Consider the following 17,058-nt stretch of genomic DNA (forward strand, 5'->3'; position numbering starts at 1 on the left):
CTACTAATCCTCAAACCTCAGCTGTGCAGTTCTACTGCACAACAGCTGTGTTTGTCTCCAGGGCCCAAGAAGAAAGAGCTCTGTGATGATGATGAAAACAAGGGTTCAGGCATAATGAATCTCAGCTTCTGAGTCCTCATTGTTGGCTTTGCAAACTTGCTTATATTCCTGACTTTTTAATGGTATCCTTAAAGGCCAGACCTGTCAGAAGTGAGAGCCTTTCTCTTCATGTAACACGCAGCTCCTTATTTTTGCCTCTTCATTTAGAAAACACTTGTAATAGTACTGAGAGGCCTTCCTTCTATTTTGTATCAAATGTAAAACACACACCATGAGATTCCCCTGCACTCTCTTTCCTGAGATGAATGCTGTTCTGATCCCCTTCAGGACAATGACCAGGTAACTAACTCATTTTTAGCATCTTCACTAGCTGGCCCTCCTCTTGGCACCACAGGATGTGAGCTCTGCGGCCCGAGCACAAATGGGGGCATGAGGTGCATCTCCCTGGAGTCTCACTGCACCCACCTAAAGCATCTATATGCCCCTAATGTGGGGAATATGATGTGTGCTCTGATCTGCAATACACACACACTGGCCTTCAGTACAGCACCCACGTTTCAGGACTGTTCACTCAGGAGGTTCATTGAGGCACCATCTGGAATATTGTGTCCAGTTCTGGGCCTCTCAGTTCCAGAAGGACAGGGAACTGCTGGAGAGAGTCCAGCGCAGGGCAACAAAGATGATTAAGGGAGTGGAGCATCTCCCTTATGAGGAAAGGCTGAGGGAGATGGGGCTCTTTAGCTTGGAGGAGACTGAGAGGTGACCTCATTAATATTTATAAATAAGTAAAGGGTGAATGTCATGAAGATGGAGCCAGGCCCTTCTCTGTGACAACCAATGATAGGCCAAGGGGCGATGGGTAGAAACTGAAATACAGGAGTTCCATTTAAATTTGAGAAGAAACTTCTTCACGGTGAGGGTGATGGAGCACTGGAACAGGCTGTCTAGTGGGGTTGTGGAGTCTCCTTCTCTGGAAACATTCAAAACCCGCTTGGACCCCTTCATATGTAGCCTCATCTAGGCGTTCCTGCTCCGGCAGGGGGATTGGACTAGATGATCTTTCGAGGTCCCTTCCAATCCCTGACATTCTGTGATTCTGTGATCAGCCACACGCGTCACACACGCGGCTCCTTCCCGCCGCCTCACCAGCCCGCCCAGAGCAGCTACCGAGCCCCTTCCAGCCTCTGCCGGGCCCGGCGCCGCGCCCCCCGCCCCTGTGCTCCCACTCCCGAGCGCCGGGAGGGCCGGACCCCAGGCGCAGGCGGACATTTTCCCGTCGCCATTTCCGCAGGACAGGGACGCCTCCTTCCCATGTTGGGGCGTGCTCCGGGAAAGTAACGGGGCAGCGGCGGCCTCGCGGTTTCCCCTGGCCTTGCTTCTCCACAGACCCTCCGCCCGCCCCGACCAGCCCCGGGGTCTCTGAGAAGCCGCCGCCACAGGCCCCGCTCCCAGTCCCCAGGCCGGCAGCCGCCTGGGCCGCCCCGCCGCCAGGGGGCGCCTCAACCCGCCCGCAGCGGCCGGGGGCGGGGCCTGCCGGCGGAAAGTGCTGAGTCACGGCCTGACGCGCTGCCGCCGTCACGCGTGGCGCCGGGCTCGGCTCCCGCCGCTGCCGAGGCGCAGAGCGCTCCGCACGCTGCGCAGGCTCCGCAAGCTCCGCTCGCCTCCTGTTCCCGGCCGGCATGGGGCTGCTGTCGCAGGGCTCGCCGCTGAGCTGGGAAGAGACGCGGCGGCACGCGGAGCACGTGCGGAGGCACGGCATCCTCCAGTTCCTGCACATCTACCGCGCCGTGCGCGACCGCCACAAGGACGTCCTCAAGTGGGGCGACGAGGTGAGACCCCGGCGCGGCCCGGCCTGCCGCGGCCTCCACCACCCGGGCGCAGGTGCCGCGGCGACAGGGTGGGCCCCGCGCCGGGGCCCGGGCCCTGCCCGCCGCCCTGCCCTGGAGCGGGTCCGGCCGCGGCGGCTCGGCCGGAGGGGAAAGTTCAGGCTGCCCGGCGGTGCTTTGTTTTCCCCGCACACGCTCGCTCACTCACTCACCGCCTCCGGTTGCGCAGCACAGTTGCCCCGGTGTTACCTTGTGGTTTTTAACCGCTTAAATAACTTTCGGTGCTTCATCGGGCATCTGCAAACCCGCCCTCGGAGCCCTCGGGAGGCGCGTTCCCGGGAGTGGTGATGCCTGGCAGCACTTGCTCGCACTGCTCAGTTTGTTTATTTTCTGTAGAGTGAGGTCTGACTGAAGCGTGTCAGTGTTTAAACTCCGGGGTAGCACCAGCTCAGCCTCAAAACTGGATTTCGGGAGGGGAGCGAGGGAAACAGGGATGGGAGGTGTTCGGGAGCTCAGCAGTGGCAGCCCTGTCACCATGCGCCGGGTCTCTCCGTGGTCCGGGCTTGCCCCTGTGAGGAGGGACCTGACGAGCCTTGCTTTTCTCCAGAGCCTTCCAGGTGTTCAGCGTGAGTGGGACAGCTTTTCGGACAAGAGTGAGAACAATCGCTTGGGTTGTGACTTGAACTTTGTTATGGGTACTTTGCACCAGAGGGCTGTGACTTTATCCCCGGCCTTACTTGTGTTGCCATGCAAACCTGTGCTGAATCGTGTGCCAGGCTGACAGCAATCTACAGGGAGCAGGGCCTCACTCCTGTGTTGATCAGCAGGATTTCCCAAGGGTCCCGGCTTTCCCTGGAGACAGGAAAAGCTGGAAACCCTTCTCCGTCGTGGTGTTGGTGTGGTCTGGTGTTTGCCACTTGGGGCTGTCTGTGACGTGACTGCAGAGAAGTTGAAAAGCAGAGTAGAAAGCAAGCAGTATAGGGGCTTGTCCATCCCATCTCCATCATGTTCTGTTTCCTTTCTGAATGGCAAAGGCACTTGTTAGAAAACTTTGTCTGGGTGGTGATAGTAGCTGTTCACAGACACTCTTTGCCAAAGGTAAATGCTGTTACCTGTGTGCACCTTGAGATACCTTGGCTCTTAGTCTGTTCTTTAAAGGAATTGCTGTCATATATAACATAGCTGAGCGAGGCAAGCAGTGGAGCACAGGAGCTGCTTTCAAGAGGAGTGAGTGGGAGCTTGGCCACTAAGATCTGTCCAGTGGAGGGAATGATGCTTGCCAGCACATCTAGTCTACACCATGGGGTTTTGTAGCCAGAGTGGTGTGGGCTCAGGAAATTTAAATATACTTACCTCTATTCTTGTCTGTTGTCTCTGTGTTCCTACATCTTTTGTATGACTGAAGTTATGTTGACAGAAGAGCCTCACAAACAGTCTTAAGTTCAGGAGTATAGACAGAGCAGAGTCTCTGTATTGCTCTGAGACTTAGCTTTAAGGTTTTCTCATTAATCTTTAAGACAGGCTACTCACTTTCCAATGGGTGTTACGTTTTAGTTGTCCTGGCTTTCTCAGGGTGAGATTTCACAAGATAGCTAAGGTTGATCTGCTAGCAAGCTGTTTTGGCTTCCCTCTGCTTGCTCCAGGTTTGTGTTTCTTCTGCCTTCCTTGTGTTACTGGCTACCTGAGTTCAAGAAGTTAACCCAGCAGAAAACTCTTCTCCCATTCAGTTTCCTAGGGTGATTTGTTTTCTCAGCAGAGCTTCAGCTGTTTCACTGTGAGATCCAACAAGTTCTGTTTAATGTGAGGAAAGCAGCAGGAACATGTGGAGGAAGGGGACAGGCAGAACCAGCCCCTGCAGCTGTACAGTGAGACTGCACCCCAGGAGCCTTGTTCTTCCTTTGGCATGGGGACCCCACTGAAGAAACTATTTATGCTTTGTAAATGGTGGTGCATTATGTTTAATGAGATTTGCAATTTTGTTTTGTCTTGCTCAGTGTTGATAATAGGCAGAATTTTAAGAGCAGCATGATTACTGCCATGTTTCTGATAAGGAGGTAAGAGCCGTATTTGAAATTCCTGTGAACATTCAGAGAAGTTCAGGTAACCCAGTTCATCATTTACCTCAGATTTTAGCAAGTGGTAATAAACTCAAATGTGGCAACTTATCTTTATCCCACTGTATCATGCTTTTTTTTTTTTATTTTTTACATAACACAGCATTTAGGAATGAATGTGTTAGTGTACCAGATACTTGCTGCTAGTCTGCTCTTGTGCAAATAGAAAAGAAACACCTGTCTCCATAACTTATTTCAGCTGTGTTGTAGATAGACTACCAGGAAAAGCAGTAAATTTGTTTTACATTTTTCCTCTCAAATATCTAGTTATTAGAAGGTGGCGCCACATTTACATGCAGCTTAGATGAATCAACTGACTAGCTGGACAATTTCCATAAAAAGCCTTTTGTGCACTTTGACTTTTATGTATAAAGTCATAGCCTGAGGGTGTTTTATTGTCTTAAAAACCTCTTGGAGATAGAAATCAAGAATGAAGAGAACAGCCCTCACATAATGGTAGAGATTAAATCAGAATAAACAAAATTACTTTTGTATTTGAGAGATGTTTCTGAAAACAAGTTTGGCGAAAGATGGGTTTTTTTGTTGTTTTTTTTTTACTTCATTTTTAATAAATGCTTTTGAAGAAGAAAACCCAACTTTTTTAGCATATACTGAGATTGTGTTTCAGGGCAGATATGTGAATGCTTTAGCTGATGCAATTGTGGAAAAGAAATCCTGTGTTTACTCACGAGCGTAGCACCAGCTTTTGCTTGGGATCTGTTTTCAACTGGACTCTGCCTCTCCCTGTGTGTTGTAGCTGTGCTGGTCCTTTCGGGTGCGTGTAACTTCCTGGGGACTCCATTCCCTGTGGTCCCAAGGAATAAAATGTGTGAGGAATTGTCATGTGCTTTCCGTTCTTTGAGTGCCAGACAAAAGTGTTGAAGCTAAGTGCTAACAGGGCAGGATGGTGGCACTTGTTTTGAAGGAAGTGAGGCAGCATCACAACTTGGGTTGCAAGGTGGTGTTCCCTAGTGGTCCCATAATCACCTGAGTAAAGAGCTGGAAAGGTCAAAACACTGGTTCTGCTACCTCTTGAAAAGTCAGCCCTCTTCTCCCTTGCAGGGTTAGTACAACCAAAAGGTTTACCAACTAGCTGTTGTCTTTTGTGGGGGGTGGTTCTTTTTTACCCTGTTTTCCACAACGATTAAGTCTTCACAATGGTTAAAAAAAAGAAGTCTGTAAATGTGAGTGTAACAGAGACTAGGAGGCCACTAAGGTGGCTAAACATCACACACAGGCATTTGCTCACTTCGCCCCCCCACCAGTGGGATAGGGGAGAGAATCAGAAGAAAGGTAAACATCATGAGTTAAAATTAAGACAGTTTAATAGGACAGAAAGGGAAAATAATTATAATAATTATAAAAATAATGAAAGAATATATAAAACAAATTATGCACAATGCAGTTGCTCATCACCTGCCCACCAGTACCTGTCCAGTTCCTGAGCAGTGGTCCCCCAGCTAACTTTTCCCTAGTTTATACACCGAACATGACATCATAAGGTGTGGAATATCTCTTTGGCCAGTTTGGGTCAGCTGTCCTGGCTGTGCCCTCTTCGCAGCATCTTGTGCATCTCCAGCCTCCTTGCTGAAGAGTCCTTGACTTGGTATAAACATTGCTTAGCAACAACCAAGACATTAGTGTGTTGTCAGCATTTGTCTCATACTTAATCTAAAACATAGCACTATACCAGACTACTAGGAAGACAATTAACTCTATCCCAGGTGAAACCAGGACACTTGCTTAAAAAAATACATTTGTAAAGGTCTCTATGAACCTGCAGGTAAAGGTCCTTTGCCTCTTTATCATCCTTCTGCTTCATTTAAAACTGACAGTTGGCCTCCTTGTTTATGCTTGACTTCTTTCAGAAAATAAAAAACACTGAGCTATCTCATTAGGCCTCATCAAACCTCTCCTTATTGTCCTTGCTTTAATGCCCACAAAAGCTGAACAGCAATTAGATCTTCTGAGGAGACCCTGTTGCGCTAACCAGTACCATCTCGTGGTCTCCTTGTGTTTTCATCTTCTTTTCCCATCCAACCATATATGTATATCTTAGCGTTTGCAGAGTAGTCATCATTACGTCTTGGTTTGTGTTTTGTTTTGTGGGATTTTTTGTTTGTTTGGGGGTTTTTTTGTGCAGCAAATGCAAAAACCTGCAGATTTTCAACTGTGTTTTAAAACTCCAGTAGATTTAGTAGGTACTATGTGAAACGATTAGTTTGTGCAACTTGGCAGATGTTCATGGTACCAAAAGAGTTTAAAGGGTTTTTGAGAGCAAGACAAAGCCTATTCTACTGCTTCCCAGCTTTTGTCCCTAAAAGCTCTCTTCTGTGCCAGCACATTACCAATCTCCTATGCTGTTTCGTTCCCCTTGTCTGCTGGTTGCATTCCTCTAGCTGACGGATGTTGCTTAAATTTTGTTGTGCAGCTTACTGCAGACACTGTGATCAGACAAGTGGAATGGCTGGCCCTTAGCTGGGCTTGCTGCTGTTGCTTTGTGCTGAGCATGCATACGAGTGTACGCATCGCAGCACTTCATGCATAGCTACGTACATATATGTATGCATACATACATGTAATACTTCTCTTCTGCAGTCTGTTTTGCTGCTAAATGGGACAGGTTGGTTTTTCTCCAGGCTGAACACCTATCTGGACTGGGAAGAAATTATATAAGCAAGAAGCGCTGGAAAAGGAAATTAACAGAGACGAAGAAACAATAAAGAGTAAGGAAGAGCTGCTTCAGCATATGAAAATGTCAAGAAAGGCATGGTAGGGGGAAATTCACTCAGAAGAAAGGGTGTAGAAAGCAAGCATGGACAAAACATGACAGTTTCATTTGAAAGTGTATGTGAATGAAATGGCAGTCTGACTTGCCCAGCCTTGTGCAGTGAAATTGGACATAATGACCCTTTTGTTGCATACAAGTCTTGTTCCCGTTGGTGTTGGGACGTAGCACACAATAAGCATCTTCAGCTTTTAGAAAGTTATTTTCTTCATGGAGACTTGAAATTAAATTTGGAGGCCTTTAAACTGGTTTGATAATGAATTGTATGTTTGAGGCAGTATGAAGAATGTGCTGCCTCACTGCTTGCAAGTTGAGGTCTTCCTGACTTCATTCTTTGTTTTTTCCTGCATGGTATCTCAGTCTTTTTTAACCTTCTTTTGATCTTTCTTCTGTACTTTTGGTTCATTTCCCTACTTATCCATTAGGGTTTTTTTAATTATATCTGGTAAATCAGTTAAATGCGGATTAAAATTAACATCTTCTGCTGAGCACTTCCTCATGCAAGAGGCAAAGCAGCCCTTCTTGGATGCTTCAAGAAGAGAGGTCAGAGATTTCTTACCAGGATGTCCCAAAGGTGCTACTTGTGATTAGAAGATGCATGACAGTCTTTAAAGCATTTTTCTTTTTCCTAATGAAAGGCTGAGCTGTGGAGTCAACTCTTTCATTTGGAATGATTTTTCTCAGGGACCTAGCTACTGCACTAATGTCTTGCTGCAATTTACAGCTTGTATATGTTGTGTTTTGTTGTTTTGATTTGGTTTGTTTTTTTTCAGAGCAGTAGGAATATACAGATTATATGATCAGTAACATTGCACCACAGTCTGCAGAACTTTGGACTGGTAAAATAATTGCTGCATCTTAAGGAAATTGGTTTGGGTTCAGATGCACACAGTTTGAGGCTCCTGTTTGTCACCCATTTAAAACCAGGAACAAAATCTAGGGTGTTTTTTAACAACAGTGAATCTTGCTTACCAGCTGCATGAAATAAGTACAGCTACTATCCCGAAAATGCACAGATAAAGTTTTGGTCATCTCTTCACTAAAAGACAACAGCAAGGCATGGTGAGAGACACACATGCACACAGAAACATTCAAATAGAGATAAAAAAGGACTGTGACTGATAAGAGAGGCAGTAGGTTCAGAGAGCATCATGGTGTACAGGAAAGGTGATGTTCTTTTCTCATTTTACAAGAAATTTGGCTAACCTAGTGGAACAGAAAAGCAGCAGATGTCCTTTTAAGATAATTACTTACTTTACAAAGCCTAGATGTCCTGTGGAACAAGATGCCATGTGATAGCTTTGAAGCTGAGATAGACACATGGATGACAAGAACAGACAGTTTGTTATGGTTTCTTTAAATTCCATGTGCTGCAAAATGTATGTCTCTCTATCCAAACCATTTGGATAGTTGTCGAGTGACTCATGGGGCTTCTTTTGTGGGTGTCTGAAACTTTCTAACTAGCTTTTTACTATATGTGTTATAAAATAATCATAAAAAGTAGTTCTATTTTCCTGGCTGTCAGTAACAGATCTTAAAAAAAATTCAGCCAAGTCCTTATACAGACTTATGATCAATATGATGAGGATCTCACATTCTCACTTTGTACAAACTGGTGCAATATACTGGTGTGCAGAAATTGCTTTGTTTTAAAGCATTTGCTGGAGATCTTGTGCTTATAATAAAGCTAACGTAGCCTGAAGTCTTACAAAATTATGTTTTTTTACATTTGAGCTCTTGTCATTTGAAGACAATTACTTTTAGTCTTCCCTTCCCCCAGCAAAATTCCCCAAACAGAATGTGTTTTTGAATTTCTCTCATGCAGAAATTCCTGGTGAAGGCTCCCTGCCAGTCACAGCATGTGCGAATACATCTGAATGGAGCTGTCTGAACCGATGTAATCGCCTGCTGGCCACGTGGGGGGAAGCAGCACTCGTGAATGATTTGGTTATTCGTCATGTGTCTGCTCCTTCATCCTTCCTCTCTGAGCTTTATTTGGTTAAATAAAGGGACACTGACATTATTTGTTTACAAATGGATTTAGGGCTTCCTTGGTATTTTTGTAGCTGTATCTGCTATTTATCATAGTGGTGTTTCTGGGTTAGGGTCTGAAGGTATGATGTTAATGCATCATTAGCTCACAACAGCCTTGAGTATATATATGCAACCTCTAAAATGAGTACACTAATGTGTGCAAATGTAGCTCCTTAAATTTTGACTTGAACAAAATAGGTGCCCTTGAAGACACTCCATGCTCATTTTTTCCCTGGATGCTTTGGCTGATGCTCATGAAACTACTTCTTCCACCCAGTTTTAATCCTCACATCAGGGAAATTATGGAATTACATCTATACCCACTAGCTCGAAAATGTACGTGATGTGTTAACCTCCTGACGACTGATTATTTTGCTTCATCTCCCTCATGCTCCGTTCTTGCACGGCCGGGTGATGAGACAGGCACAGGTTGTGCTGCAGCATTGCCTGGGTGCTTTGCCACCGGGTGCACTGCACGTGACAGTGCAGGACTTGCTGTAGGTTATAGTGAGATGCTTTTTCTAAGGCTAATTTTGCAGTTTGTGGATACCAGTTTGGAGGAGGGGTTTTCTTGTGTGTTGTGCTTAGGTTTTGTGTATGTGTGGTTTTGGCCCTAAAAAAGCTGTGATTTGTCATAAATAGTGACCAGCCCTCATGGAATGCATTGATTTCTTCCTTCCCAATCTCAGATCTTAGTAAGAGACGCTTAAATTATCTGCTCTTTGTATATTTCCGATAGCGAAATATTTTGTTCACAGTGAACTTCCTTCTGTGGATGTCAAGTGAATTGCTATGGTTTTGTCATGGGATTGTTGTCTGTTGCTTGATCCTAATTCCTCTTTTGCCATGGGAGTTCCTCTTCTTGCTGTGCAGACACATTATTTTACTTAACAGTGTAAGAAAGAGTGAGTAGGAAGGATGAATACAGGAAGGATTTTATTCTTGATGTTTCTTGTTTGTTGTATTTTTTTTCTTCTTACTTTCTGATGCAAGAGACAACTCAGAAGCTTGCAGTGTCTTGTTTCACGGTTGAGTAAATGATCTTTTAGTAGTCCATAAAAATGTCTAGCCTGTGGGGAATAGAAAGCATAGTTCTGCCAAAACCACTTGTTCATTTCTGCTTTTAATCTAGAAATTCATAAGTGAATGAAAATTATCCTAGTTGTCTTTTTATACTACTACTTCAGGTATTATATAGTACTGCAGTCAAAGAGGAGATGCTTCTCTAACGAGCCATGTCTTGTTCTTTAGCAGAATGCAAATGATTATAACCTCTAGATTTTAGTTTTCAACAACCCAGTTTCCTGGTTTGTGGTGTGTGCAGCACAGGACATCTCTAGTTGTATCATATCATGTGCCTAAGAAGGAAATCTGCAGCGCTGATGTCGGCAAGCAGGAGGGGGAACAGGCTGGAGCACTTAGCCTGGGCTGGCTGTGTTGACTGAGAGCCCCTGCATCCTCTTAATTTTTTTTTTTTATCTGCGGTTGTCTTTAATGTGGCACAGGAGTTTTTATTTTTTGCCTCTGTTGCACTTCCAGACTTGTTTTCCTCTGAAATTTGCTCCCTTAGGGCATAGGCTTGCCTTTGTGGGCCAGTAAACCTTTCATTAAAGGTACATTACCAGCTGGTTATTACTGCGGCTCCATGTTTTAGCACAGTAGTGGTGAGAAAATAACTGCTTTTAAAAAAATTCTTGAGTATTACACTCTGTGTCCATCAGAAGTATATGTACCTACAGAAAAAAAATCGTCTTTTTCCATCTTAATGCTGAAAACTCGTGGCAGAGGTTCTTTAATGAACAGTCAAATTATTAAAACATTTTTCTCCTGTAGACTGTTTTAATGATATGTAGTATTTTAATGATGCATTAGCTGATTAATAAATGAACGAGGGAACTACTTTTTTTTTCTCCCATAATGGAGCTTAATAACAAGTGAAATTAGTGTCGTTTCTTTGATGCTCTTGACAGTAAAGTTTATCTCTATTTTCTATTGTATACATAAATACAGGAGGCAATACTGCACAAAAAATATTTATATTAAATGTTGTAGTGACTTTTGGTAGTAGTAAACAAAAGCTATGAGACCTCATTGGGTGTTCAGGAAAAAAATTCAGTTTCTCTTAAACCTCCAGGCCCAAGGTGAGGTACGTATGAGGAGACCGCTAACAACTGCTCCAAGTATATGTGGCAATAGTTGCCCAGTGGAAGGAGAAATAAACTGTCAATAACATAGTCATTGAGGATCAGTGGTGGTCTGTGGTCACCCATGATCGGGATTTTTAGTCACAGAATGCTTTGGGTTGGAAGGGACCTTAAAAGATCATCTAGTCCAATCCTCCTGCCATGGACAGGGACGCTTTCCACTAGACCAGGTTGCTTAAAGCCCCATCCAACCTGGCCTTGAACACTTAAGGGATGGTGCATCCACAGCTGATGGATGATCAGGAGTGTCATAAAAGGCAAACAGGGGGAACAGTTTTTCGCAGGTAGAGAGCATCCAGACTTGCATTGTCTCACTCTCAAAAAAGCTTCTCTTCAGATCATTCTTCATAAACTATTTTCCTCTATTATACAATCTTCTCAGCACCTTACTCCCGAGTCCATGCTTACCCATGTTTTCATATGCAGAAATACCTTGTGGTAAGCACTTCAAATGTTAAAATTATTTTAACATGAATTCTGCAGCAGAGGGTTTACTCTCAACCATTAGATAGGATTTATTCCAAGTGTACTTAGCATGATGGTGTTAAATTGAGTTTGCAAGAGGGGTTTTGATGTTAGAAAACAGACCATTGCCAAGGCAAGTATTTGGGTGGTGATCATAGGTGGGATGTGTGTCACCTTTGGTTCTCCTTCTTCCTCAGAATTGCTACTAAAGAGTTGCTTGGCTGATTTCTTCATTTGTAAGTAGCGTGCTTTATGCAGAAATAATATGTGTAATTATGGTCAGATAACTCAGGCATTCAGACACAATTTCAGCCATGCTTGCCCATTTCCAGAGAACAGTCACCTTTCACTTTGCCAGTGGGCAAGTCCAGCACAACTGTTTGGCTTAATGCATGGAGGCTGGTTTGGCTCCTCCCCAGCTGAGGGACTTCGAGGTCTCACTTATGGTTGTATTTACAGAGTCAAAGAATTTTCAGAAGCCTGGAATTTCTTTGATAGCCAATTGTGAGAAATAATCATGACAAGTGAAGTAACGCCGTTTTGGTTGCTGTCCTGCTGGCAAGCTAATGGTGTATGGTCCTTCCCTAGAAGATATGGCGGTGGAGAGCAGCTGGCCTGGAAGTCCTCTGTAGGTGAAGTATGTTGCTAGTCAGTAGTTGAGAGGAAGGAAGCCTGTGAATAATAGTGTTTTTGTGTTGGCTCATGGGTAGATCTGTTAAATTATTTGCTTTCACTAAGAATTTGTTTGCTTTTTTTAATGCATTTAACTTTGAATTATTTTGTTAGGCTTGCTCTCTGTGCTTGCATGGATTTACAGCTTTTGCCTTACAGCCTTGCTTGCCAAACTATTGTTCCTTCTCCTGTTCTTCTGGTTGGGTCCCACAGCAGTTGTGCAAGCCAGACAGCCCTGGGCTGGTTGGAGAGGTTCATCTGCTGAAGCGATGTGGTGTGTGTCTGTCTGTCCTCAGGGAGAAGCAGGGAGGCCACCTCTTCTTGCAGCTGTGCAGCAGGTGCTGTCTGGAGCACAGAGGTGTGCAGGGTTTGCATGGGATGAGGGCACTGGTGAGGCACATGGGTCCAAAGTGACTGCCTGCCTTTCCATGGCCAGGTGTGCTTCCCTGGCCAGCTCCTAGACGGGCTGCTTGTCAGCTGCCTGCATCAGTAGTTTGACCTGATGTGCGCTGTACTGCTTGCTAGGGAGACTAGTTAAAATTAGGGAGAAAACTGAACTCGAAAGAGCTTGGCAAAAGGATGAATTATGAGTGTTGGGTGAAACCCTGCAGATTTGGCTTTTGGACTCTTGAAGCTCTGCTAGGCATGCTGATGCTTTCAGCTTGGCTGTAATTCTCTGAAGTTTATTGTGGATAGAAAACATGTGAGAAGTCTGTGAACGATGAGTTGAAGTTAAATGTAAAAATGTGTGAACTCTGAATTTGTTTCTCTCTTTCTAGCTGTAGGCTAAATCTTTTGATGAGCTTAAATTAAATTTTTTAAGGATGCCCATTCAGTCAGTCTCTCTGTTGGCAAGATACTCTGTGGGTTACTTGGAATTGTTGGCAGCTGTCTGAAGCTTTTTTCTATTCTCATTAAAATTAATGGCAGATCTTTTGTGTGTTAAGACAGCTTTGAAGATTTAGTCAGTGTTTCCCGAGGCAAAGAGTAGTAGTTGTTTCTAAAGCTAGATGCATGAGCGCAATATATTCACTGCTGCCCTCAGATTATGAAACGTTTTGATTTCTTTGGTTTTGCCTTCTTGGTTTAGTGTTTCTTTACACTTTGGGCTTCTTTTCTTTTGTGAAACTTGTACTACAGTTTACAGAGAATTGCAGTGTTCACACTATCAGCCAATTGCAGTTGCACTTGCAGAGGGATTTTTAAAACTGGAGGTTAATCACAGTAACATATCCATGTAACAGCGGGCACATGTTCAGCTTTGTGCTCTCTGGAGTGCAGCTGCAGTTCCTTTGCCCTCCGCCATGCTCGTCCCCGTGGGCGGTGTGATCAGAGGCCAGGTGTGCCCTGGGCTTGACACTCATTCACGCGTCCATCTGTAGGACATAGAGAACTGTGCGCTTGCCTATCTCTTCTCGCTTAGGCTGGGTCTGAGTGAGGATGATGCTTTTCCAAAGCCGGAGATGTTGTTGATCATGGCAAGAAATTGGAAGGTGCAAGAGAAGTCTCTTTTTATTGGCAACAATCATGGCTCAGGTGTCACTGGAGAGGCTGGTACTAGATAACAAGTAAATCAGTGCTGGAGTGCGGTCTGGTTCACTATTATCTGTAGTTATCTCAAGTAGATTATTGTGGCATAACACATACAAACCACAAAATATACCACACAAAAAAATGATGTCTTGAACAGAAACTATAAATGATTTTTTTTTCCAAGGGTTTAGTATTTGGTCTTAAGAAAAAAATACAGATACGTGTATAATTGCTGAATGAGTCCCTCCAGAGTTTGTGTTTAATCAGATTCTGTAGAATTATTAATACAGGCACTCTTGCATAATGCTTCTTGTTATTTGATCACAAATCCCGATGGAGGATTATATTCATTTTCATGGTAGCTAGCAATAACTATTCAATGAACCAAAGAAGCCACCAAAAAAGATGAAGCCCACCAATCTACTTAGAGTGTGCTGGAAAATACTGCACAAATTGCCTGTTCTGGCATGCTGCTTTTCTATATGTGTCAGACTGATGTACTAAATAGAAGTTGATACAAGTTAATATGCTGCAACTTTAACATCAGCATCTTGCTTGAATCTCAGCTCCTGGGACTGGACCAGAGGTGTTTGGTAAATACCAGTGGATGTGGTTCTAGGCAGTGTTGGAAAATAACGCTGAGGAGCATGGTGCAAAACCTCTGACAAGCTCTCCCTGTGGAACTGCAGCCTGAATTTTTAACCACAGGTTGATGGAGTTGTAGAAGTCTCAGAGGCAGTGGTTTGAGAGTTTCCAACAAAGGGCACCACGTCTCGCTGCTGGTCTGGCTGAGGTTTTCCAAGCCAGTAGCCTTGTAATGCATTTCTGTGTATGACTTCTGCTTTTCCATGGCAGGCAGCACATCATGCTTGGAAGATGTTTCTTAAACAATGCAAAGCAAGTAGGTGTTGGGAAATTGATTGTGTCAGTAAGTATGAAAGGGCTTTAAGTTCCAGGCAGCTGTTAGGTTGCTGTATGCAGTGGCACTCTAAAAGTCCTTACCAGAGCTTTGATAGCAACTATGCATGGAGATTAGAAAGTTTGACATGAGGGTGTTCCAGGTTTGGCTGCTTTTGGATAATCTCTGTTAGGACAACAGTGTTCTCCGGTGCTTGGAAGCAGGGTTGGCAGTGCTGTGGTCAGCAGCTTGTTGGACCAAGTTCTTGGCTGGATGTGTCAGTGGGAGCGCTGGAGGTCTCAGCCTGGACAGAGGCCCTGGGCAAGGTACCTGCTGGGCAGGAGGGAAAGGGAAGGCGGCAGCAGGGCTGGACCAAGGATGGGTGGAAACCCCTGTGCTGTGCTGAGTGTGCTGGAGTGTGTTAACAGCAGGACTGATGCTGTCTGTAACAACCCCGGGCTTCCTGGGGTGTAAATGGGGCTCTGTCCTGCTAGTCCCAAATAGCTCCAATAAGTAATGTATATAAATGGATGTCATGTTTGTAGAATTTTTCTTTTTGTTTGTTTTTGGTTTTATTTTTGTCAGCAGATGAGACTGTAACTCAAAGATATGTTTGTGGTTAATAGCTTGCATAGGGTTTTCATTTTTTTTTGTCTGAAAAGTGTAGGCAAATACAAATTCAGAAATATTTTTGCAAAATATCCACAATTAGAAATTGAGGGAAAACATTTTGAAGGATGATGTCAAGGAATTTCAGTTCTCCATTCAAGTTGAAATAAGCCTGCAGCCCTCTTCTGTGGTATTGTTTACTGCATTCATAATTAGAGATGTTTTTTTAAGCTTCTGTAGAGATGCTTTTTTTTACTTGATGGTTAAAGTTATGTGCCAATGTGTTTGTGTGTGAACAAAGTCTTACCATTTAATTGTTCATTTTGTTTTTATTTTTTTTTACAAGGTGGAATATATGTTAGTAAAATTTGACCATGAGAATAAGAAAGTGCGCTTGTTGCTCTGTGGTGAAGAAATTCTTCAAACACTGCAAGACAAGGGGGAGAAGGTAAACCCCAAGTGAGTAGCTGTTTCCTGTTCCTTTTTTTTTTTTTTCTCCCTCTTGTTATGATACTGTACAGAACTTTGTAGACCTGGCTTAACTTTCAAGTCTGCTGTCAGTAAAACTGTAAGCCACAGATAGCAATATTTTCAGATAAAGCTGGGGTGCAGGAAGTGGAAGATTTTTCAGCACACTCATAAACCGTCCGTGCACCTTTTGTGTTATGACTTGGAAAAAAAGGAGAATGTAAAGGTGAGCCCACAGCAGTTGCAGTTTGGGTATTTGTTGGGTCTTGCTCTGTTTTTTTGTCTGTCTGTATGCAGTAACCACATGCTGTACCTCCCCTGCCCCGTAAAGTGTGTGCACTCACCCACGTATCCCTCACAAGTGACGGCTGCACAGGGAAGCCTCTTGTCTGTAGGAACAGCTCTGCTGTTTTTGGCAGAATTAGGCAGGTAGGCATAAGGGCAGTTCTTCCCCATCCTCTCCCATGGAGTTTTCAGGAATAACTGGATCATATCGCTTCTCAGCTAGCCAGAGAAGCATGAATTACCTTTTAGTTGATGGCAGCAGAGAAATGAGACCAGAGGCACCAAAGTGCTTTGAGTGAAGAGAGCCAAAAACAGGTCACAGCTTACAGGAAGGTGAAGAAACTCTGCTATCGTGATGAAAGGCTTTTGTGCCCTGGGCCTGTCCTCTTCTTTCTGAGTACCTTAACCTCATCTTCCAGTAAGGCTTCCCTGTCTGTCTTCCTTGGCAGAGTGGCTGTTGAAAGCCTGCAAGAAGGAGTCCTCTTGCTTGAAACAAAGCTTGAAACAAGTGCTAAAGGGGTTGAATCCTACCTATTGCAGTATATGGCAACAATTCCTACTGCCAAACTGTGCCTTGATTTCTTTTTGCTGCCTCCCAACAGTGAAGCACATTGGCAGATACATTGTGTTACTCTACCAAATAAGCAGCTTTAGGAGATTTTTCTTGCAAATTGCATTCATTTCTGAAATTCTTGCAAATAATCCATCTTTTTTTTTTTAAGTTGTAGAAATATTGAAATGAGGTTATTGTTTTATTATAGCCACCCAACACTCTGGAGACCAGAGTATGGAAGCTATATGATTGAAGGGACGCCTGGGCAGCCGTATGGGGGAACCATGTCTGAATTCAACACTGTGCAAGACAACATGAGGAAAAGGCGGCAAGAGGCCGCTTCTGTGCTCAAAGAAAATGAGGCTGTTTGCACTGTGACATCATTTCCAAGGTGAGGTGGTTGCTGAAGGGTCATGCTGTTTGCTATTCTCCTTATATGCTTTTTCTGCTTGCTGCATATAGCTAAATTGTACAATGAAACTCAGCAAAACACATTTCAGTTAAAGTATTTTGACTTAATGTTTCAATCGTCTTTCCTAAAATTTGTAT

General features: G+C 44.2%; 1 protein-coding gene across 3 annotated transcripts in view; it reads left to right on the forward strand.

Annotated features, from left to right (window-relative positions):
* The first annotated feature begins 1,622 nt into the window (after nt 1–1,622).
* The window catches only part of GCLC (glutamate-cysteine ligase catalytic subunit), a 34,948-nt gene continuing 19,512 nt past the window's right edge, over nt 1,623–17,058 (forward strand). The window contains exons 1-4 of one of the 3 annotated variants that reach the window (XM_082047816.1): nt 1,796–1,889; nt 11,951–12,119; nt 15,550–15,662; nt 16,718–16,900. In XM_082047816.1, the coding sequence (XP_081903942.1) occupies nt 12,009–12,119; nt 15,550–15,662; nt 16,718–16,900 (407 nt within the window). In that variant the 5' untranslated portion in view covers nt 1,796–1,889; nt 11,951–12,008. Of the gene's footprint in view, nt 1,890–11,950; nt 12,120–15,549; nt 15,663–16,717; nt 16,901–17,058 lie in introns of all 3 variants that reach the window. The other 2 variants (XM_082047817.1, XM_082047815.1) reach the window with 2 other exon arrangements.

This window comes from Streptopelia decaocto (genome assembly GCF_964273445.1).
Source record: "Streptopelia decaocto genome assembly, chromosome: 3".
Taxonomy (NCBI): domain Eukaryota; kingdom Metazoa; phylum Chordata; class Aves; order Columbiformes; family Columbidae; genus Streptopelia; species Streptopelia decaocto.